The following is a 25,593-nucleotide window of genomic DNA, read 5'->3' on the forward strand; positions in this document are numbered from 1 at the left end:
CATTGGCCTCTTTCATGGCATTTGCATTTTTTCTTTGTTGACACTCTTGCCTCCCTTGTGTAGTTTGAAGTCTTTCTCTCATCGTCTCCTCCTGGCTAGTTGTTCTGTCTCTGTGTGCGCAGCTGCCCATCTGTTTAAAGGTTGCGCAGTCCTCTGTAACCTTCCTGAGTGCTGGATGAATGCGTTCTTCCATATTTCTCTGTGATATCGCATGAAATACCTGTCTTTAGTCCCTCTTAGCAATTTGCTGTCCCATTGGGATGTAAGGATACCTGGTTCTTTACCTCTCTAACAACTTCAGGGTTCCAGTTTTAAATTTATTCTTGGATAAGATAAGAGGGGCTTTACAGTTACTTAGTTTGTAGCATTTTGTCGTTGTTAGCTAGGCTCTTTCCCAGCTGTGCACATTCTGCTTATGTTTCCTTCCCACTTCCTGTTCCTAGTCTGTTTCTCCATCAAAGACTGGCTGTTACGCACATGGATACCAGTGTGTGATATGCATTTGGGGAATTGAATCTTTCCCTATAGTTTTAGTCTCAAGTATTGTTTTATGATCCACTTTTTGTCACCAGTTTTTTATTGAATGAAATAGTTTTAAAATGCATTTCTCATGCAATCTACTTACTTGACAAAAATCATTTTTCTCAGTGATACAATTTTCCAAGTTACTTGTCAGGTCCTTGCAGGAACATTTCCTGGAGTGCGGCACAACAATGCAGAAGGAAAATCATTTGTCCTCTTTCTTAATAAGGGGATGAGGAAACCGGGAATGAGAAAAAGCTGGATAAAGAAATTCCATAGCAATCTTTTTCAAGAACTTGAAACCCACAACTTATCTTTAGTTTGCGAGGGGTAAATTCATTACTTTTACAGCTAAGGGATAGCTTCCGGTTTTCAATAAATTTATCCTATATTTGATTTTTAATGAAATTTGAGATTTTAAAAAATATTATCACTGAATGAAGTCTGCAGTCCTAGACATAAGACTGGCACTCACCATACGCAGCCTCTTGAGCCTTTGCTCTGCTTTTCTGCAAGTGGCAGAGTCTCAGATGTATTGCTTCTCACTAATAAATGAATGTGTACCCTTGGCCCTGAGATTGGAAAGGAACAGTGTCACTCAAGGTCCAAGTCTGGATGCAGGAGCACATTGTGGAAGAAGACTGCTGTTTCCACTCCTGTTAAGGAGTTAAGCCATCCCTGTGAAAAGGGAGTTATGCAATCAGGATCTCAGAATAGTATTTGCAGTGTACCGTCAACTGTGCTGGTGTACTTCTGGGACTAGTATGTATCTGAATACAGGTTTTTATTGAAGTATTTTTTGAGACACGCACGAAGCCACTATTTGTGCCAACGCCTGTTTTAAGTTTGCTACACAGTGTGGTAGGAACTTAGTTTGAGCAGAGGTTAAAATCAGAATTACATACCACTTGTGGATTACCTCTAGGTGAGTTTGGCATTGAAGCAGTGGCTATTCTGTTGTTGGGGCACAAGCTGTCAATCATTTTTCCTTTCAAATCATCTGGGAACCCCCTAATGCTCTCTTTCTAGATGTCCTGGAGCTTCTCATCAGAGACTTGCCCTAGAAAGGAGGAAAACTGATAAAACTCAGGCAGAGATTGAGAATGAAAATGGAACCACTGTAATAGATCTTCCAGGTACTATATCCCTCGAAACGGACTGTTCAGGGACAGGCACAGCACCTGCTGAGCACAGCTTAACATCAGCGTCTCTGCCCGGGTGGCCTGAGGAGCTTGGCCTGGACAACCCCGCCTTCGAGGAGAACACGGCCACTGACAGTATGTGCTCTTCACCTTGCTTTTGCTTTTCATCTGTTTTCCTCTTTCTTAATAAGGTGATGAGGAAACCGGGAATGAGAAAAAGCTGAATAAAGAAATTCCATAGCAATATCAAATCAGATATTTCCTTTCTTCTCAGTACTCCCTATTACTTTCCCTACATGGGGTGTTGTTGTTGTTGTTGTTGTTGTTCTTTTGCCTCTTCAACAAATAATTTTACTGAGATATGCTTCACATATCACATATTCACCTTTTAAGTGTACAAGTCTAACAGTTTGCCGTTTAGAAACGGAAAGCGAGTCTTACCTTGAGGCTTATCCTTCCCCCTCGCCCTCTTCTGTTGTAGTCCACAAATTCACTGGTCATCAGCAGGCTTCTTTTGTTTGTTTTGAAGCCTGTTGCCTCTTGACTAAGAAATCCACAGCATCAAGAAGAACAGAAATAATACCTCAGCCTAAGTGCTTATTCTGTGTCAGCACATATTAACTTATTAAATGCTTGTACCAATACTGGATTTTTTTTAATGATGAGGAAACTTAGTCAGAGAGTCATTGGTCAAAGTCTGAGAGCCACGAAATGGCTGGGTATGTATCTGACTCCCAAGGCCATGTGTCTGACTATTGCTGTCCTCTGGTAGCAGCCACTGATCTGTCTACATGACCCACCAGGAAACAGGCAGAAAACCTCTAGTCATAGATCTTGGGCATATCTTAGTAGTTGGCCCTGTGTCTTACTTTTAAATAGGTTTATTTCTTATGAAAATTCCAATTTTTCTACAAATCCCAGTTTTCCCAGCCATGGCTATAACAATTCTTCTATCTTCTACTGCTCAGATCAAGACCCTCCTCTTCTTGCTTAATGTGGTTACTTTGTCATCCACTACGGTGATTGTATGTCACAGAGTTTGTCTTTTTTATTTCATATGTACTGCCTTGCACTGTTTACAGTTGTTTCATGGGTCAGAGTTTCTCTGATCAATTAGGACAAGATGATATTGTCTATACATTTCTTTATCAGATCACTGTGCGGTCCCTAGTGATCTGATGAGTAGTAGTTATTTGTTGATTATTTACTGATCACCTTTCAAAGAGGAAGTGTTTTGCTAATCTTACCTATTGGTGTTTTGGTCATTCTATTTTTCTTATCCCATGGTATTGCTTTGTTATGAATCATCTATTAACATAAGGTCATCACTAAAGATAGACGATAACTTACTTACCTGAAGATAATAAAAATATAAAACGTTTTTCTTTCCACCTATTTTTCTCTCTCTCGTTTTTAACTTGGCAGCTACGCAACAGCCAGTTAGTTTACCGGAAGGCGAAATTACTACAATTGAAATTCACCGGTCTGATCCTTATATTCAGCTAGGAATTAGCATTGTGGGCAGCAATGAAATGCCACTGATCAACATTGTTATCCAGGAAGTCTATCGGGATGGAGTGACCGCCAAAGATGGAAGACTTCTTGCTGGAGACCAAATTCTTCAGGTATCATTTTTTTAAATTATTTTGTTAAATTGCCTCTTTTTTTGCTCTTATTCATCAATTTAAAACTTAGGAAATTATGGTACTGTGGAATCTGACTTATAAAAAGGTAAGTTTTACTGTTTTTTTATGCAAAACAGATCATAATTTATCTGTAATTTCTCCGATTTCCCCCAAACTCATGGAATGTATTTTTACCCCCATCTTAAATTTGATCCCGCATGTGCCTCAGTGTGTGGCTCTCCAGGCCAGCTGGATTCCTCCTGGCTTGGTCTCCACGGTTGTCTATTTCGGGGCCACCTTCACTGCTAAATTCTCTTGTCCCATTGGCTCTATCCCTAGTCCCAGGGTACCATCCATCAGTTACCTTCGTTGTCTGATTCATCCTTCTCTACACGGATTACTATAATCTAGAAAAGACAGGTCACACAGCACAACTTACTTAAAACATACAGCATTGAATTTAAGATAGAATTCGGAAATCATGACCACCTCTTGTTGGCTCTCAAATGCACTCTCATCCACAAACAGCCTGACTCTGCACTAATCCTTGGTGCTACCTACTCCCTCTTCTCTTTAAAGAGAAAGAGCTACTCCAACAAACGAACTAGCTTCAGGCAAGATGATATTATGTTAGAGGGCATACTGATGAGCATGAGATGGCCAGAATTCCACTGTTCATGTGAATTCTAGAGTTCATGTGAAAATTGACCTGGATATATGACCCATACGAGTGTACGTGGTACTTGAAGCTAAAAGAATGGATATTTAGGAGAGAAGAAATAGGCATGAATGAGAAAAGATGTCTTCTAGGAACCCAAGCTCAAGGATTCTTGCCTCCTCGATTTCACTGCTCGGTCCTTCCCCATGGTCTGTTGGTATTCACCCCTTCCCTTTTCCCTGCCACCTCTCTGGTCTGTGCCCTCACTGCTTCACATCTAACCCAGTAGAATCAATACCCCTGCCTCCCTACTCTGCTCTGAAATCCGGCACGACCATTGTCAGGTTAATTCATCTGTGACTCTGCTTTCCCTGGGAAGACTGGACCGGATAATCAAGTCCATACTGATTAATCTAATAGTCAGGGTCCTCTGTGGACTCTAAACAACCTGTCCCCTCAGCCTTCACCCTTGCTTTTTCTTTCAGCTGTAGCCATCGGTGTATTACTGAAACATCATAGGCATGGTGGTCAGTGCTGAGGGTGTAATTAAGAGCAAAAAGCAACCCCTGCCCTCATAGAATGTCTAATCTAGCAGAAAAGCCAGACATAACAGTCTCCTTGCTTCCCTCCACGTTCCAGCCTGTCCCCATTGTGCTACAGCTTCCCCACCTTCATCCAGAAAGCCCTGCCCTGCCATTTTCACCCATTCAGAACTCTTCTCACACTAAGTGCTGAAGACATTCCTTCTCTTCACCACTTAACACATAATTGGTCACAGAGAGTTATTCAAATACAGTGTCTTCCTCACAGTGCTGTGCCTGGAGTCCGTACCCAGGGACATACTTGCTTAGTCAATAAAAGAGTGGATTTGGTTATGATATCCTGTTGGGAATGGCTGCCTTCTTCATTAAAACAAAACTTAGAACCTCTAGGATTTTTAGTTCTTCAAGAGAAATGTCCAGAGGGGAAGACAGACAAACTAGGCTCCAAGAGCAGCAAGGATTGACCTTTCCATTGGGGGTTCCTGGCTTTGGTTTCCATGCCCATCTGTATTCTGCCTCTTGTAGTTTGTGATTTCCACTTCGACACTTGGGCCCAAAACCCCTCCTTCATTGCACTTGGCCTGGCTGACACAGACTGAACTTCCAGTGTTTTGTTCTTGACTAAATCCAAAGAGGAAATAGGAGAATACAGGAAACATAACTAATCCAGCTTATGTAAAATCCAGTTTCTGATCCTACCATAGCTGGCTATTTACCGCATTCCTGTGTTTGCTCTCCTTTTATGATATTAGTAGTACTCTGGTTGCATGAGGTTGGCACAGCTCTCTGGACACCTTACCCTGTATTCCTTCTACCCCAGCTCCTAAACTGATTCTCCGTGGAGGAACTCTTGTAGCTGGTTTTGATATTTTGACACCTTTGTGGCCAAGACCAAAAGAGCCAGATTGCCCTTTTCTGCAGCTTACACAGTGTTCTTTTCTTCTCCACTTCTGGCCTTTCTAGCTATAATTGAGTATACATTTATTTTCATCTTTTGCTCTTTGCTACCAACAGTGTGCCAGCTTTGGATATTAAATTTTTTACATATTTTTATTTTTAAATATTTTACATATTTCATATTTTTACATATTTTTATTTTACATATTTCTCATGCTTTTTCTAAATTTTAAAGGTAAAAACAAATGCTTTGTTCTTATTTCCATTTCTTTGAGTATAATTGAGGTTAAATCTGTAACCTCAGATTTACTAATGTATTTAATATATAGTTTGCTAATATATTAGCAAAAATATAAAAATGTATAAAAATATATTTAATATATAGTTTTGTTTGCTATAGGGTTTTGTTTGCTAATATATTTCATCTACAGGCTTTTTTACTGGTCTGCTTTGGACAATTGTTTAATAACATAACTGAATCTGTATACCTCAAATAAAAATCTAATTATCTGAAATACTGGCTATAATTTGGGGAATTAACTCAAAGCTATAAATCAGCATTGTAGACATTCCGGTGCATTATTATTGTTTATGGAAGCATACATTTTAATAACCCTAATAATGGTAATCTTAAATCCAGTTTAATGATTTCAAATTGATACAAAAACTATGAGCACATAACCTGATTATTGAATTCACAAAGGGTCTCTCCTCTTGTGGGCCTGACTTCTCATTGGCCTTTGGCTGGTATGCTGGAGGCAGTAAGTAAAGCCACACTACTTGCCCAAATACAGAGTAGTATTTATGGCGATTCAAAAGGAAACACTTGGAAAGAAGGCTCCTTAGTATATTTTTACTACCTGGTTATCTTCCACCTTTTGTGAGCTGCATAAATAATACCATGAGCCAATTTGAAAATACCTTAGAGTCATTAAGATGGTTAATTTACAGACCAAAGGGCTAGCTAGCCTGTGTTTTTAGTTTAGCAAACTAGATGTAATAACAGTGAGTGGCTTTGGGTTTGCCCACACTGATTATATGTGTGTGTGTGTGTGTGTGTGTGTGTGTGCGCGTGTGTGTGTGTGTTTTATATATATACCCACACATCCATGTTATTCTATTAAATAACCTCTTTGAAAAGGAGAACCATATACCCTCAAGGCCTTTCACAGTGCAGCATTTTGAGCAGTTTGAGGAATAAAATAGTGTAAGAGATTACATCAATATTACTATTAAAAATAATACAAATTTCATAACATGATTAAGAGTACGAATTCACAGTGTAATCTGAGTCATCAGTGATTTATTCACTTTTGGTTTTGAAGGAAAATAATTGCAGTCGTGTCTTGGCTGCATTGGTACAAAATTTATTTAGCTAAAGATGTGGTAAAGTTTACTCTGTTGGTGCTAGTTCTACAACATCTAGCAACAGTATTTTATTTGGTCTCTGCTTTCTCTGTATTTCACTGACAACCACACATTTGTGAAGGGAAATCTCTGATTGTAGGATATCCCACAATCCACATCACAAAGATGGTGTGAGGCTACATACTCGCACGTGGCTAGCACTGGATTCCAGCCAGATGTTTGTAAAGTCATTTGTGATAGATGTGAATTTAAGATGGAAAAATAAGAACCTAGAGATAAGTGGCTTTTTAGCTGAATAACCAGAAATGATGAGTTTTGACTAACAAATCCATGTCAGGCTGGTTTTTTAGAAGCTGCCTTAAAGTTCTGTTCTTGACCCTATGTTACTCAACTTTTTCATCAAGGATGTGGATGGCAACCAAATGCACAGATGCTGCAAAGTTGGGCGAAGAGCAAGTTTATGTGTGAGATCTATGGCATTTGATGCCTGAATTTTAAAAGATGTCCACAGGCCCAAATCAATAAAATTCAAGTTAGTGGTGCTCAAAACTGTCATCCCGAGATGAGTAGGAAGGGGGAAGACTTTCCTTAAGATAGACTCACGTGAAAAAGATTGAAGGCTTTGGGTAATCACAAGCACCTAACCCAGAGCCTGTGCCACATAACACATCCAAGAGAATGTCGATTTCCTGCTTGCTGTTGGTGCAGGCAGATGAGGAGAGGAATTCTAATTGTGATAAACACTCAGAGTTGCACCAACCTCTTCCTCTGACTAGGTGAATAACTGAAGCTGGGTGTATTTTCTTAGTCCTGTTCCTGTCCCAGGATCAGTCACTATATTCCTTTCAGGGCCATAAGGTTTAGTAAATAAATGTTCTGTGAGTACTGAGTTAAGCTTGTTGTATTAGATAGATGTTACACTTGAGTGCTAAACAGAGTGAAACTGTAATTACCTGCTTTTCTTTAAAGTAAAAATGACTGAACTGAGATCAGGTTGTGTATCTAGAATCTGTCCCTTTTCTTAGATTAAAACTCGGTGTATTTTTTCCAGGGTAGGTGTTTTTCATTTGGAAAAGCCACATCAATCCAGTAGAACTTCAGTTTCTGTTCCACTAGAACTAGTATTTTGTTGGCACTTGCCACATGCTGCTGCTGTCTCTGCATTTTCCTCCTGGTCCCTTGAAGCGGAGAGTAAACCCATCTCACCACTCAGGGGACACCCTCAGACATCCCGCTACTGGCAGGACCAGGGACTCTGATTCAGCACCCTCGCTGAAGCCTGAGATCCTAACTGCCATTCTCTACTTCGTGCTAGTCATTGTGAGTGAAGCTTAGGAACTGTGCATTTTAAAACATCTTCAGAGGGCTTTTCTTTGTAAATAATGACTGTATGTCATTTTCCAAAGTCCGTTTCTTTTGGAAATGGCGTATAAATGTTTACCAGTTGAGAGGATAAAAGATTGTCCCACCTTAGTCAGAATTCTTTTCTTCCAGGTCAACAACTGTAACACCAACAATGTGTCTCACAACTATGCCAGAGCCGCCCTTTCCCAGCCCTGTTCCACGCTGCACCTAAGCGTGCTGGAGAGCGGTGCTTTGGGGGCCGGACCTACAGCCACCCTGACAGTAGCTCTCCCCGGGAAGAGGTCTTCCACGTGGTCCTTCACAAACGGGACTCTGGTGAACAACTTGGCATTAAACTCGTTCGAAGGACCGATGAACCAGGTGTTTTTATCCTTGATCTGTTGGAAGGGGGCCTGGCTGCACAGGATGGAAGGCTGAGCAGCAACGACCGAGTGCTCGCCATCAATGGACACGACCTGAAGCTCGGAACCCCTGAGCTTGCCGCCCAGATCATTCAGGTACACGCGGATATTCATTCCACGTGCTCAGCCTTTATGTCGATGTTTTCGTCACATGAGAACCTGAGGGATATTTGATATTTCATGGGGGAAATCAAACACGGCTCCCGAAATCCTTCAAAATGCACAAGAGATGATTTTATCATTACAGATAAAATCCTGTCCGGAAAACTGTATCCCTGTGAACATTTAGCCTTGCTCTTTATAGAGTGAAGGCTCTATTTTTGCACATGGGTTTTTCATTTGCTCCATGGGCTCCACCTAAGCCCACACATAAAAAACACATTTATGTCCACATTTAACAGGTGAGACAAGCAAAGCTTGAAGGAGCTGTGGTTCCAAAGTTGTGACTTCCCTGCTCTTGTAACGTTCACTCTCCGCTTCACCTCCATACAAGTGGGGAAAATCAATTTTTATTGAGAAGAACTCATTATCTCTGTAGTGCCCTTTTTATAAAGCATTCAGAGCATTTCAAACACATCATAACTTGTGTTCTTACAGTATCCCTGTGAAGTAAAGATGGTTATTATTAGAGAAAAAAAATTTTCAATAAGAACATTAAAGTAGGTAAAGTAGAGGGGCACCTGGGTGGCTCAGTCATTAAGCATCTGCCTTCGGTCAGGCATGATCCCAGGTGCTGGCATCCAGTTTCACATCGGGGCTCTCTGCTCAGCCAGGAATCTGCTTCTCCCTCTCCCACTCCCTCTGCTTGTGTTCCTTCTCTTGCTCTCTGTCAAATAAATAAATAAATACATAATAAATAAAATCTTTAAAAAAAGAAAACAGTTTTAAAATTTTTTTTAAAAAAATAAGATATAAAAAGTAGAAAATCATCCAGAGCAGAACTCCCAGTTCTGTAACCTACCAGAGTATTTAATGATATGTGTATCTCCTACAGTGATGGGGTGAAACAAAGATGTGTATGGTGTTTTATTTAGTTTTGTTTTGTTTTGTTTTAAGTAAGCACAAGAAAACACTCTGACATAAAGGAAATCAAGCAGTAGCATAATCAAGCATCAGGAATTAAAGTAGGTTGATAGTCATTGAGAAATGTGTATAGTAAACAGAATTGAGTAACAATGAAGATTTAAGCTACTGTGTAAGAAAACCCAAATTTAAATCCCATTTAAGTTACTCCTTTTCACAAATGTTTGGTTCATTATAACTATGGGAACACACACACCCGGTAGCCATCTTGCTTTAGGAGGGAGATTCAGGCATTGGTCTCTTGTCACAGACTTGAGGTTTAAAAAAATTGGATACAGATACTTATATATGATACCAAATATAATATATTGCTCAAGTTGTTTCTTTGTGAAAAACATCTTAATGTTTTGGATTCTGAGAAAAACATGTATTCCATGTCTGAAAAGGAGACTAAGGAAGAAAAAATACAGAAAATGAAGAAGGAAGTCAAAATCAAAGTCAGTCTAAAGTCCGTAAGATAGTGACATTAAAGTTTTGAAGAACATCGTTACAAACATTTTTCTGTATATGCCTACAAATAAACAGGTACCTATTTGCGTAGGTACTTAGACATGCACTCAGCTTGCAAATTCTGAGTTTGCCACCCTTTCTTTATGTCAGCTGTATGTTGTGGACTTCTTACCCTGAAAATAGATGCACCATGATATAGCTGTATAGTGGATGTGTTGTGCTAAAACTTACATAAAAACTCCCCTGTCAACAGACTTTAATGTTTTGTTTTCAAGTTTAAGACATTTTGCTAAACTTCCCTCTAGAAAGATCATACCAGTATATACTCCCAGCAATAGGGCATGCCACTATTTTATGAAATACAGGTATTGTCATTTAGGCATCCTTCAATTTTAAAAATCTTGACTTTAACAGAATTCTTTTGTTGTGCTTGAAACCCTGAAGTGTTAGATAGGCAGTTGGCCTAAACCCAAACGTTGGCCCATTGTTTAAAGCTAATGTCCACTTCCATCACACACCCAGAATTTTGTCTCTTAAGAAATCAAAAAAGAGGGGCGCCCCGGTGGCTCAGTTGGTTAAGCAGCTGCCTTCAGCTCGGGTCATGATTCCAGGGTCCTGGGGTCGAGCCCCACTTCGGGCTCCCTGCTCAGCAGATAGCCTGCTTCTCTCTCTCCCCCTCTCCCTGACGCTCTGCTTACTTGTGATCTCTAGCTCTCTGTCAAATAAACAAATAAAATATTTTAAAAAAAAAAGAAATCAAAAAAGATCAGGGATTTGTTTGTTAATAGGTTTGCATGAGCAGGGGTCTTCCCGTAAAGCTAAATTACTGGTTATAGAGTATTTGGTAGTGGTGAGGGTTAGGCAGTAAAGCAAACAATATTGAAATGAGATCACAGAGGGACTTCTCACCCTTCACACCGTGTGATCTAATACTTGGCAGTGTCAGAATCTCAAATATCTGGATTGTAAGCGTTCTACTTTGGCATTTACCTGTTAGATCAAATCCCCAGACTCTGGCCACATGAGAAGTATTATTCTTTCAGTTATTTTGAAGAATTGTCTGAAACTAGTTTAATGAAATACTTGAATAAGTAAATGACTTTAATAGGGCCTTAAAATTGGTTATCACTCAGGCACCTGGGTGGCTCCACGGTTCAGCATCTGCCTTCGGCTCAGATCCTACATCGGGCTCTCTGCTCTGCGAGGAGTCAGCTTCTCCCTCTTCCTTTACCCCTCCACCCTGCTCTCTCGCTTTCGCTCTCAAATAAATAAATAAGATCTTTTTTTTAAATTATGGTTTTCACTCCTTTTCCAACTTGAGAACTGAAACTGGAGTGATTTCTTAACATTACTGACTGCAGTCATGAGGGAGGGTTCTACTTTCCACCACAGCGTCTTGAAAGCAGGCTGTCAAATTTTCCTATAGAAATGATAGTAAACTTGGAAAGTTGTAGTCATGACCAAGAATCAGCATCAAGTAGACCAGGCCTGTACGTTAAAAGCAAAGATAAAATAGCTTTAAAAAGTATAATAGATGTGAATCTGTGTTTCAGATCTAGATCTATAAATACAGATAATGGACCTCTAAAATCAACGTGGTTGTCATCACCTCTAAAGTTACATTTATGTGTGAGTGCACATATGACATATATACACACACAATTTGTAATGTATATAATTACTAATCCTGTTTTACAGAACCTTTGTTATCATTCTTTTCAGGACTGTTTAAGCTGATCCCTATTTTTGATTCAAAGCTGTAGTGTGTGGAAACAGAGCTACACGTAGTTTCATTGATTATCACTCTCAAAGTAGCCATCTTGGAATTTATTTCAGAAATCACAAAGGATTGTAATCCAGTTTGGAATCCGTTCGTCCTTTTATCTTCTTTGCTCTCTTTCTCTCAGTGCCAAGGCCAGTTTTGCAGGGGAGGGAAGTATAAAAAGACAGTTACCCTTCAAGAAATCATGGGGAGATCAGAACCCAGGCTTTGCTTTGGTTATGTCCTTGGTGTTTCCAGGGTTAGGGAAGGCTTACCCAAGAGGTCTGTGTGTGGCTCTTTTACCTGCAGAAGTTTTAAAGTATTAGCTCCTGAAATGAACTCCCTCATCTGCCCCTCCCCTAGCAGGGGCCTGCAGGCCCCACTCAGGTGAGGCTCTGATACAGCGATGATAAGTGCACTGAAAATTACCCTCCCTATAATTTTTTTAAGTGAGAAGCATCATTAATGACTGGTGGCTATATATGTGTGTTTTCTCCAGGCTAGTGGTGAGAGGGTGGATTTAACAATTGCTAGGCCAGGGAAATCCCAGCCTAGTAACCCTGTCCAAAACACAGGAGCTCAGATTAGCAGCCAGCACCATGCACAGCCGCTGTACCACAACCCAGCTCACACAAGGTGAGGCCTCGAGTTTGCATGTTTTCATTCATCTGCCCTCAGGGAATCCCTGTTACAAACTGGTAAGATTTAAATGAGGGCTGTTACTCTGTTGGCAAAGGTGAACACAGGTGTTTGGGGTGTGGAATGTGTGTTTGGCTACCTTGAGAGTCCCTGTACAGTCTGTTCCTCAGCCATTAGGGGTGGTTTCTTAGTAAGAAGGTCCCTCTGCCAGATTGATGAGAAGTGTTTGATCTTCTAGAAAGACTTCTTTGTTTGGTCCTGCTTGAAAGTGGGATTTATCTTGGTTTGCTCATTCAGTTGTAACAGGAGGTTATGTAACTGAAAAAAAGACAATGACCAACAAGTCCATACTTAGCGGTTGGGCAGGTTGCCTACAACAACAGAATTCTCTATGTGAATATGAAGCATAAATCATACTTTCTGATAGGTACATGCGAAACACATAAAGCATTTCTTTTTATGTTACAGTTTATAGGAATACTACCCTAGATCATTTTAAATTCCCGTATGTTGAGCTTTTTGCTGCATCTTTCATATTTCAGTGCTTTTATAATATATTCCTAGGTCATTTATCTGTGCCAAAAATTCTGATGCTGTCTCACTTTGCATGCAGAAATCAGTAGAAATCAAAAAACAGTGGCACTTTACTGTGTTCTCAGTATTATTTACTTCATTTGACCTTTCATTTGAACTCAACTTCTAGTAGGCCAGAATTTTTAAGATGCTGCTATTTACCAACTGTGTGAAAATCACACATAGGAAACTTCCTATAGTTTGTTTGTTTGTTCGTTTGTTTGTTTTTACTTCCTATAGTTTTTAAGTAGACCAGTAAATAAGTTTTTATTTAGTAAAACAATTTAATCTTCCTTAAGGAGAATTACTTGAGAAACACATGGTTAGCTTAAAGTGGCTTCTTAATGTAAGTACAATTTGAGAGAATAACTCTGTAATGTCACAGGAGCCCAAGAAAGCATCATTTAAAGGCACAAGTATTTTTGGCCCATCAGGTTTATCTGGTTTTCTGAGCTGAAGTATAGACTTGTCACTGGTCTTTGGTCAGTTAAAACTTTTAAGAAATTATAAGCACAAACTTATTCTTATTTTTTAACAGAAAACAAAATGTGTGAAGGGTACCGATAATTTTGCTTTCACAATGATGACTACAAAAAGCAGTTATTGTTTCAAAAAGGAATTTGAATAGGAGTTGTTCATATCGCTGGTCCTTGCTTTACAAGTTACATATATATACATATTCCTAAATAATCATAATTAAGGCAAAAGTTGGTAACTGAATCCATGAATTCTACAGAAATTTGAAATATGGGTGCTCAAAGACAGCTCTACAATTTTAAGACTGTTTTAAGAACTACTTAACCATTTCAGCGTTCATATAGAGAACTATTTCTGTCCTTTTGTTTGTTTTGGGCACATATATTTTTCTTTTTACTAGTTCCTACTCCTTAATTTTAAGTGGCGGTGTTTTAAATAGCAATGCTGAATTCTTATTCTAGGTGCTCTGTAAACCTGATTGTTAGAACACCACATGAAATGTAATTTTAAGCATTAATTTCGCAATTTGCCATTAACATACAGCATTTGTGATGTCAAATCCTAATTTAAAAAAATAAAGGTCTCCTAGGGAAAACAAATACAAATTCACCAAAACAACCTGTTCAGAGGATAATCATTGTTAAAAATTAAAGCACACATTATTCTACTACTAAGCCCCTGCATAGCTGCTTGAATAAACATTCATACAATGTTAAGCCCTTAGAAGTTTCCATGAAGTATACCAAGAGTAATCTGTGAAGTTTGGCTAAAATGCATACATCTCAGCCATATAGATGAATAAAACAACCACCTCTAATTGACTCGATACCTGACAGACACAAGCGTTGGTCAATGTGCTCCCAGCTGAGTTTACCTGAATTGTCTTCATAATAACGTTATGTTAGTTACTTGCCCAGTTTTGAAGGATGAGAACATAGATGTCATATGCTACGATACCACCTGTGGATGTTTACAGGTTTTCTATGAGGTCAAAATTCTAGGAACTCTAGGCTATTTAGGTAGTGCCCTCAAGAAAATTTCAGAGTGTTGGTTTCAGGAGCAGAGAAGAGCAGACACCCCTGCAGGTCCAGGGCTTGACTGACACGTCGTACCTGTCCGCTCTGAAGCAGTGTCACTAAAGGAAATGTTACAGTTCTAGCAAAAGAATTCATCTAGTTCTACTGTTGATATTGTTAGTCGTGGTAATAGTTTTCTTGTTATCTACACTATGCTCTTATAGTATATGTGTTAAGGAACCTTTTGAGATAGGAGCTTCCATCATTACACTTAATGGGATAGCACCCTTGTAGTGTGGATGCATATAGCATCATGCTGTATGAACATACACAACAACATATGAATACATGTTTATGTATATACACTATGTGTGTGTATATGTATTTTTTATAAACTTGAATCACTTCAGATCCCAGTGTGATCATGCGTAGCTATATAATTTGGAGCAAATTACATGACCTTTCTAATAAGGCTATTCCCTTGTTTATAAAATGGGGCCAACCATAGGATTTACACTCAGGACCATTGTAATGAAATGTAATGAAACCATTAAAATGAAATAATACATGTGAAGCCATTTGCTTTACACATAGTAAATCTTCAATAAATGTTAGTTACTATTGCTATTTTAATATTAATATCACATAGGTACACCTTGTTTTTTATAGCATTCTACTTAAAAAGAAAGGTGATGTTTTAAATTTTCCTTTTCTTCTAGAGTGTCCCCATAAATAGCAACAATAAATATCGGTAAAAATTGCTTTTTCCTGAGAACACAGTCTGTTGGAAATTTTTTCTCTTCATTACCTTTTTCAAAAATTCAGTTATTTCATTTCCTTATAGCTTTCTGTGAAGGTTGTGAAGATCAGTTTGCACCCGTTTCATGACCGAGCATTCTCATGAGTAAGAAACAGAAGTTAGATCTATAGCTTTTGTCTGGCAGTTAACAAAATCCGCACTTTACTTTTGTACTTTTCTGTCACCATTTCTCTCAAAGAATAGAGGAGAGAGAGAGAAATAAAATGAATTAGCTTGTCTTCAGAATCTTAAAACTCAAATGCATTATTTACCTTTGTAGAATTGGCCCTATTTTGACTTCCATATGTCAACAGTCCTGAGTTTTTTCTGTTCCATACATAGTCATATGAAAATACAGCCGTCCAAAGTCTGACATTGTGATCCCCAGTGTTCGGTGTAGTGTTTGTACCATGAGGAACTGTGTATTATTTCTACAGTAACTGATTTTAACAGTGACTTTATCATTGCCATTTTTTCCTTCAGTTTCCTTACTTTACTTCAGCTATGTATTATTTATTTTGCAATGAATTTTCTTCTCCTGTGTTAGGATCTTACCCAGTGTGTTACATGCCAAGAAAAACACATTACTGTAAAGAAGGAACCACCTGAGTCCCTGGGAATGACAGTGGCAGGGGGCAGAGGAAGCAAGAGTGGTGAACTGCCCATCCTTGTAACCAGTGTGCCAGCTCATGGCTGTCTGGCACGTGATGGCCGCATCAAAAGAGGTAAGATAGGGAGGGCTGGGAACAGTGAAACTCTTCCCATCTTCTCCCTGCATGCAACTCATGTTTGAAAAAAGTAACAAATATTCCCCAAATTTTCTATAAATATGATTTTTTTTAAATCTTTTAAAAAGTCCCTTCCATATATAAGTGTAAAACCTATCTCTAAGGTTAGAAAAATGCCTAATGGGAAAGAAAATTGCTGCAGTTTGATGATGTTTCTGTTATTTTTTTTTAAAGATTTTTTTTATTTATTTGACAGAGATCACAAGTAGGCAGAAAGGCAGGCAGAGAGAGAGAGAGCGAGGGGGGGGATGGTGAAGCAGGCTCCCTGCTGAGCAGAGCTCGACATGGGGCTCAATCCTAGGACCCTGGGATCATGCCCAGAGCTGCAGGCAGAGGCTTTAACCCACTGAGCCACCCAGGCGCCCTTTCCATTATTTTCTAATGTTTATTCAGATCATAGGATTGTTTTATGTTGGAAAAGACCCTCTAAAAAATATAACACACATCTTTTCCTTCCTAACCTTTTATATAATCCTCATTGCCCTTTTTTTATTATATTACTTGGCAGGGCAACAAGCACTTTTTTTTTCTTCCTTAAGCAAAAGATGCTCAAATCACAAGTTTCATTTCTTTGTGTAGACCCAAGGATCTCTTCTCTTTAAGTATTCTGATACATTCACGCTGAGCAAACTCTGTAGGACTATCTTTATCTATAAAACTGTGTAACTCTAAAACAGGATATGTTAAAAATTCATTTCTAAGAGCAAAAGATCAAATAATTTTGAGCAGGAAAGAACTATAGAAATCACTGAAGCCCAAAGAAGAGAAATGAACATGCCCAGGTCCTGCACATTAGCAAAATGAAGTCTAATGACTTGGACTTCCAGTCGAATCACAGTGCCTCAAGCCACATTTTTTCCTATAGATGATGAAATTATCTTAAAGTTTTGAGTTGTTTTGGAATGTTTTCCATGAATTGGATTTGTCCCTGGATATCGTAAGAATGACAGAGATGTGAAAAAATTACAAATAACAGGATGTATAGGGAAGATAATGACTTGGTAGCTCATCTCATTTTTCTTGTTTATTCCTTTGGACAGGTGATATATTGCTGAATATCAATGGCATTGATTTGACCAATTTAAGCCACAGTGAGGCCATTGCTATGCTAAAAGCCAGCACCATGTCCCCTGCTGTTGTCCTGAAAGCACTTGAGGTCCAAATTGTGGAGGAGGCAGCCCAGGCTACCAAAGAGCAGCCAGGCACCTTCAGCGAGAATGAGTATGACTCCAGCTGGTCCCCGTCGTGGGTCATGTGGCTTGGGCTTCCAAGGTACTGACAGCGTTTCAGCAGTTTCATGGAATAATCGTAGTGACAACATTTCTCAGTATGGAACACAGTAAATTCATTCGTCCAGGGTGTGAGGGGGAAGGTCCGGGTCAGAGATGAAAGTGGCAATGGCATATCAAGTTATAGAAGAAAAGGGTATTTTTTTCTTAGGTTATTATATTTTAAAAGATAAATTTAAGGGGCATCTAGGTGGCTCAGTCGGTTAAGCATCCAACTCTGGATCTCAGCTCAGGTCTTGATCTCCAGGCCATGAGTTTGTAAAAAAGATTTTTTTTTAATTTTTAAAAAATTAAAACATTCTTAAAAAATAAACCAAAGGTAAATTTAATAGTAAGAACTAGGCTAAAAAGATTTGGTGTATCTGTTTATAAAAACTAATAAAGCCATTCTGTCCATTACTATTAACAAGGTTCTCAAGTGGACCAGCCATGAGATTTGGATGTTCATGCTCTTGCTTTAGAAAAGCTGTCATTTACCACACGTGTACATGCTTAGACTTCGTGTGCATTTTTCACCAGAAAAACCAGGTCAAAGTGTGGGGCCTTTTGAGAAGCTTTTCTAAAACCCCTTTCTTAATCTTGTTAACTCTCTGTAAAAAGGCAGGATGTCAAAACTCAGTTTTTTTTTTAAGATTTTATTTATTTATCAGAGAGAGAGAGAGAGAGCACGAGCACAGGCAGACAGAATGGCAGGCAGAGGCAGAGGGAGAAGCAGGCTCCCTGCCGAGCAAGGAGCCTGATGTGGGACTCGATCCCAGGATGCTGGGATCATGACCTGAGCCGAAGGCAGCTGCTTAACCAACTGAGCCACCCAGGCATCCCAAAACTCAGTTTTTATTGGACATGAGAGACTCTTTCAGCCAAACCACTGGTGTCTGAAAGTAGGTCTTCTCACCACCTTCGGGACTCTCACCCTCCAGGACATTGTGTAGTTGGTCATTGTCTGGTCATGAAAGTTTCAGCTCCTGATGAGTGTTCTATATACTTCGGTATTGAAGTTGGAAGAATGTGTATTACTGTCTTTGTTTCTAGATCACTTTAGAGGAATCCTAAAACTGAACTATGATGAAACATTCTGATTCTGAGCCAAGTAGGAAAATGACTGATTTTTTTAAAATAAAAATAAATGATAAGAATGCCAGTTTCTGAGCCATCTAGCTTCATTTTAGATATAATTTGTAATAACTAGCATTTGTATAGTGCTATGTGATATATATATATATATATATATATATATATATATATATATATACATTTTTTAAAAAGTACTTTCACGTAAAGAATAGCAGAAAAAGCCAGGATGAATGGAATTCATTTGTCTATCATCTAACTTACTGACTTGTCCTTGTGGTAGTGAAAAAGACCAAAAAGGCCTGAAACAGTAACAGAATTCATATCTCAGGGCCCTGTAGGCATAGATTGGAATGGTTGCTATAAAACCATGGCCGTTCTACCTAATGGTGAGGGGTCAGCCAGCAGAGGGAACTCATTTATCCTCTGGAGTAGTCAGCCTGATACACTGACCTGTCACTCTAAACCCAGCATGTCAGAAAGGCCCCATCCAACACCAGTGGGGGAGAAGTGGTCTCTTCGGCTGCGCAGAGGCCAAGCGTGCGCACACCACTGCTGGTGGCCAGGCCGTGCTGGCGCTCCTTTAGTTCTTGTTACCTGGTGTTCCGGGCCAGCTCTGCAGTCAGCTCTTTACCGCTTATGTTCGGAGCATTTTCAGATGAACCAGGAAGAACAATGAATATTTCAGATGAACAGTACACGGGATAATGAAATCTATTTGGGGGGTCTGCCTGTATCGAAAGAGTGTCTATCAGTCCAAGGTCACTATTCTGTGGACTCCTGGGGTTCGTGTGTTGTGTGCAGACCAGTATACACAACCAGGTATTGGGAGGGCCACTGCTCTGTGGGTACCGGCAGCTCCTTCCAGCAGGTCGCACAACACACAGGGTAGCAGCTCTGCTCTTTCTCAAAAGGGAGGGTCTTTCTCTGCAGTTGGCTGGCGGTGTACCAGACAAAACAGTTTATTTGTTTTGTGTTGTGCTATTTCGTTGGTTTTTTTGCAGAAGATTCAGAATAACGAAAATAACCTATATCGTCTCTAAAATACCAGGGGACCCTGGGACCCTGCTCTATGGCAGAAGACTATTTAAAAGTCTTTTCTTGTTGGTGAGCTAAGAAAGTAGACCAGATTAAAAGTTCTAGCATTTCATATATCGCTTAGAGCATTGGCTTTATTAAGAAGTCTTTTTAATAGATTAAAAACAGGAAACCTTACCTTAGATGACTGGGTCCAATTTCATCCAAAAATGAAAAATTCTTCAGTCTTACAAGGAGATATTTTTTCTGTATCCCTTAGGTGGGGTTTTCTTCTATTTTTAAGTTTTTATTCATTGAGTTCTGATGTCACATCCGCCAACTGACAGTGGCATTTTAACTGAAGCATTTCAGAGTCCCTGGTTAAAAAAAAAGTTAAAAAAAAAAAAAAAGCTGTATGGAGAAAGAAAGAGATGATTTTCATTAGTGTCTTCTAAATTGAGTTCTCTATTTTGTCAATCAATCTCCCTTAAAATGAGTGCATTGTAAGTGAAAGAGGAAAAAACAACAAATAACTCCTCACATAGATGAAGAAGAAAGAACGTTTTCTATCTTTCTTTCATTTAAGTGCTGAGATTAGCAGGACTAGATCCCTTGTGTACCACCTTTTTGTAGATACAAACTCTGTAGATACAGATGGATATCCAAATTGAGGACATTGTTGACAGTGCAGAGAGAAAACGCAGGCACAGAACCATTTTATACGACTTTCTGTGGTGTGACTTGTAACCAGGTGTGTTTAGCTGTGTGTGTGTGTGTGTGTGTGTGTGTGTGTTCATTTGGGAAAAGAAGACGGGACAGTGTTGGACAAATTCCAGTCTACTTAGGACTGAGTCTGTGCTGGAAAATGGGCTGTCAGAATAATGTGTTCAGAAGGAAATAAAATAGCCCCTTTTTGTTTCCCAGCAGCGATAAGGGTAAGGATGGAATGAAGCAAAGGTGAACAGGCGATAAAAGCTGCCCCACTAACTTTTTCTTGACCTTTTGTGTTTGTGATAGTGCCCTTCATAGCTGCCATGATATTGTTTTACGAAGAAGCTACTTGGGAAGTTGGGGCTTTAGTATTGTTGGTGGATATGAAGAGAACCACACCAATCAGCCTTTCTTCATTAAAACCATCGTCTTGGGAACTCCTGCTTATTATGATGGAAGATTAAAGTGAGTCTTGGGAGATCAGATAATGTGATTCATGTTTATTGTGATGGACACGATCTTAACCAGAGGTCAGCTCCAAACCCCCAGCCTTTGTCCTCTCTTGTAAATCGAGTCTCCCTGGAACGTGGCTGCATTCTTCTGTTTGCACCCCCTCCGTGGCTGCCTGTGAGCCCCGGTGGCAGTGTTGAGTCACTGTGACAGAGGCTGTGTGGCCCACAGAGACTGAAATACTTGTTTACTAACTGGGCACGTACCAGCCAGATCTCGACTGAAGCATCCCTTTGACCATCTCGCCGCTGATGGCTCTGTTTTGTTACTCTAATGACAGGGACCAGACCTGAGTCATCCAGTTCAACACACGGAGATGACAGCTGGCTCTGAGCAGCCATTCCACACACACCCCTTGAGTCCAGTCCTGTCATTAGATGACTGCTCTATTTTTCCTCTGCAGCACTTATGTCTACCTAACACGATATTTATGCAAACTCCGTGAAAGGGTGGGGGTGGGGGGCCTGTTGCATTTACTGTACATTCCTGGCAGCCGCCGTAACAGTGCCTTGTGTTCAGAGTAAGTCTCAGTAAATATTTGATGAATGGATGTGAGAGCTGCCAGGCACAGTGCTAAGTGCTTGGGATTGTAGTATTGAATCTTAATAGCCCTGTAAAGTAAGTGTTGTCATTGTTATTCCTGTCTGATGCACGAGACAACTAAGTCTTAGAAAGATTAAGAAACTTGCCCACAGTCAAGTAGCTGGAAATGGTTGATGGAGGTTCACACCCCGGACTCTCTCTCCAGAGCCTGGGCTCTTCACCCCTCTGCTGGGCAGAAAGTCCTCAGCCAGCCTCATGCAGCCTCTTTCCTTTATCAAAACTCAGGCCCTCGGAGAAGAAAGAGGTGTTAGATTAAGAGATTCTACAAACTGTGGGGCGCCTGGGTGGATCAGTGGGTTAAAGCCTCTGCCTTCGGCTCAGGTCATGATCCCAGCATCCTGGGATCGAGCCCCGCATCGGGCTCTCTGCTCTGAGGGGAGCCTGCTTCCTCCTCTCTCTCTGCCTGCCTCTCTGTCTACTTGTGATCTCTGTCTATCAAATAAATAAAATCTTTAAAAAAAAAAAAGATTCTACAAACTGAGAGGAAATGGATTCGTGTAGGGTCTAAGAGCTTAGTTTTTTGGTGGAAGAGCCAGTTCTTAAAAAGTAAATGTTGACATCTTCGAGTGCCGCATGAATGGAGAGTGTATACTGATCAGAGTGCCATCCAGAGAGTCTCGTGAAAAGTTGACCAGGGTCAGTTTGCTCCTTATATTGACAGAGATGGGTGAAAAAATCAGTATTTTAGGTGGAAAGAAGAGGGGGAGAGATAAATTAACCATTCTCTTAGCTAAGTCCCTCAAGCATTCTGGGTCTCAGTTAATTAGTTTATAATTTGCATTCCACCTACTTCCAAAACTGTTGAAGTAGGTAACAATAAAATAGCATATTGCTGTTACAAACTAAAGAGCAAACAATGCTGAAGGATAGAAGGGCCTTCAGATTGATCATGCATCTGCGATAGTCCTGTCAGAGGACAGCAGGCGTCAGCCGCTGAAAGAGGCTCAATGTAATTGAGCCCTCAAATGTACGAGCTCTAAGAATAAGCAAAGAACAGTCAAAATAATAAGCAGCCCCGTCCAAATGCCTTATTTAGTATTCCTTAAAGAGGCAGCACATTTATTCTCATTACATTTTGCTCAAGCTTTCTTGAAAATTTTTCTGCTTGCCCTCAAAATCACTGAGCAGTTCTAACTGCTCAGCCAGGGGTGGCCCTGATTGCAATGGAAGGCCAGTATAGGGTTAAAAATTTCCCCAGACATCTTGCAAAGCAGAAAACATAGCCTCACCATTGATGGCTAATGGTTAAGTGAAACTATGAATTTCATGCCAAGCAGATCTCCCTTAGGATAATGTTTTCTAAACCCATGGAAATAGTTAACAGTCCATTTCTGTTTGTCTTTGTCCAGATATGGAGACATGATCGTAGCGGTCAATGGCCTGTCAACCATGGGCATGAGCCATTCTGCACTAGTGCCCATGTTGAAGGAGCAGAGGAACAAAGTCACTCTGACAGTTATTTGCTGGCCTGGAAGCCTGGTGTAGGTTTTGAAATCAGTTTTGAATCTGTCTTCCTTTTGAAGCTTTGGAAAGAAACCCCTTTTGTTGGATTGTGTTTCCAGTTGGAAGCCACAGGCATAACTGGTATTTGTAGGACCCAAACCACTGAGATTGTCCTGTTGTTATTATTAGAAGGGTTTTCTTCAAGTTAGGAACGTTTCTTTTAGCTTGGGAGCAGTCTTCCACTAAGCCTCGTAAGTTCATATTTTCAAAAATGAGACTCTCCGTTGTCAGAATGGGACCTACTATAACGCAAGAAGTGTGTGCAGACGGCGACTGAGCCAGCTGGATTAGAGAACTTGGGGCAGTCCTTTGTTTCCCCTAACCGAGTCATAAGATGAGTTCCACACCCCAGTGCTGGGGCCGTTGCACTCCGCGGTGGTGGCATTCACTGCCCCTGTTGCAGCCAGTGCCACAAATGGGTACAGACATCTTCCGTGGAGCCAGTCACACTTCCCTATTTTTCCCCCCATTGGTGCCAACATTTCAAAACTTCTCACTGTTTATAAAACGATTTTTCTGACTTGTTTGATTTCTCCTTTAATCTTTTAGTACTCGTAGATGATGAAGACAGAAGTCTGACACTACTAAAGAGCTTTTCAAAAAATAATGTACCATTAATTAGAATACTAGATAATCAAAGATCATGTTTTCCATTGACAAAGGCATTTGGGAGGTAATTATAATTTACTGCTGGAGATGGTAAAAGTCACACTTATTGCAGAATGCCAAAAGCATTAAAGATTCCTTTCCAAAGGAATGTTTTGTTATGCAGGGAAATTTTGAAGCCGTTTTTGCTAAAATTCATTTTCTAGAGTTTGTATTATACTTATCAGCAGTCTTGGCTGGACGTGCTTTTTTGTGATTTATGCAGTTAAACTAAAGATCAAGCCGTGTTGCTATTCCACACACCTTCAACTATATTGCAGCTCAGTGTAGGAGAAGGTAGACCTTTTGTATTTCATTCCAAGAAGAGCCTTCAGTGTTCTAGAAGTCCTTATTTTTTCCCCATTATTTCTTGTGAACTTAATTATTTCAAGAAAAAGACTGAAGAGTCCTGGATTTTTATCTAAAATATTGGGTTTTAGATGTTAATATCTTTCAGTCATTTCTTGGTCACTAGGCTATTTCTTATTTTTCTAAATGTTTTTGAAAACTACAACCAGCCCGTTTTATTAGTCCTTCATTCCACTAATTGTCCCTTGGAAGAACGCATAAAGAAGCAAGTGAGATCAGAGTTTCCGTACTTTCTTAATATTATGCATACTTGAAAAGAGTTCACTTAGAAACCTAGTTCAGAATCTGAGCTCATTTACAAGTGACCTCTGTCGTAAATGGTATTGATTATCACAGAATGTATTTCAAAAATACTACAGTATATTATGAAGCATGACCACTTTGTTTTCAAACTAGCAATTGCATTGCTAGGTTTTATTGTGTCTCTAGCATGTCACTGATTATTCCTATTAGTTTTTTAGTGAGTTTGTTTTAAACTATCCCTTGTGAATAAGAAGTGGCAACTGTAATTGCTACTGATTTGTTCAACCCCTTAGCTACACTGTATGGTCAACATATAACCGAAATACAGTGGGATGCCCCATACAGTATATTACTGTTATGTGATGATTGGCTTTTGAAGCAATTTGGCATTGAAATGCTTTGATATTCTAATTGACACGGAACAAGTTTGTTTGTTTGTTTGTTTGTTTGTTTTCCTGCTCCCCAAATAGAATTTTATATCCTACTTTGCTATTTTTTTTAAACATTTTGTAAGAATGTGTCATTTCTTGGGGCGTGGCCATCCACTGACAAATATCCTAATGGCTACTTTGTTATATGTAAAATACTTACATTGAACCTGGGGATATAATTAGTATTTTGAAGAAGACACTTTTTTTTGACATTATTTTTATCATGGAAATCTCAGACTCAGCTTAAGCTAACTCATTTGGTTTTATTACAAAACATGATAGTTTTTGGTCAGAATGATATTTGATGATGGAAACTTGTTCATAATTTATTGTTACTGTTGAAATATTTGAATTTTCTCATCTTAAGCATAAATAGTTCAAATATTTTGATTTGTTCTGTGCCTTCAGTTTACATTATTCCAGGATTTTTCAAATGTGTTTTAATAATGGTGTGATTATTTAGGATGGAAATAAAAGTCATCCTTTCCATACTAGTGGCACCATCTCTTTTCTTGAGCAGCAGACATTGACTCTGTATGCAATCTTTGTTCATGGCCCCGCTGTCCCCAGTACGGTGTCCCAAGCTTCACACCCCAGAATCACAAGTTCGTCTTCTGATCCTTCCTCCTGTAGGCACAACACATGTGACCTCTGCTGATTATTGGAAATTTTGCCCACACACTGCCTCTAGACCATGTTGTTCAATATGTGGGGTCACTGAATACTGGAAATGCCACCAAGCCACGTGTCAAAGTGCTAATATCTTGGGTATATGGGCTGATATAAAGTAGAGTTGTTGGGTTTTATGTTGTGTGTGTTTTTTTTGTGTGTGTGGATTTCCTGCCAGTCTTTTTCTATGCCTATTTTCCAGTTTTATTGAGAAATAATTGACACACATCACTATAATAATTGACACACATCACACACATCACATCACACACAGACATCACTACAGCATGATGGTCTGATTTATACACATTGTTAAATGGTCACCACAGGATGTTCGGCTAACATCCACCTTCTCACGCAGACATGGTAAAAAGAAAGGAAAAAAGAAATGTCTCCTTGTGACGAGCCCTCTTCAGAGCTTCACG

At 39.6% G+C, this 25,593-nt stretch overlaps 2 protein-coding genes across 2 annotated transcripts in view; both read left to right on the forward strand.

Moving 5' to 3' along the window:
- The window catches only part of LOC309848752 (uncharacterized protein), a 114,509-nt gene that overhangs the window by 76,246 nt on the left and 12,670 nt on the right, over positions 1 to 25,593 (forward strand). The window lies entirely within an intron of this gene.
- LOC309848758 (ligand of Numb protein X 2-like) lies at positions 1,547 to 24,980 on the forward strand (the record flags this gene model as incomplete). The annotated part of the gene is given in 10 exon segments (XM_082700743.1): positions 1,547 to 1,799; positions 3,090 to 3,289; positions 8,249 to 8,336; positions 8,339 to 8,616; positions 12,315 to 12,438; positions 12,441 to 12,451; positions 15,867 to 16,044; positions 17,148 to 17,379; positions 20,502 to 20,660; positions 22,658 to 24,980. Coding segments are annotated over 10 exon segments (1,659 nt in total), but the record flags the coding sequence as incomplete, so codon positions are not given.

The sequence above is a fragment of the Mustela nivalis genome, assembly GCF_964662115.1.
Source record: "Mustela nivalis genome assembly, chromosome: 15".
Lineage (NCBI taxonomy): Eukaryota > Metazoa > Chordata > Mammalia > Carnivora > Mustelidae > Mustela > Mustela nivalis.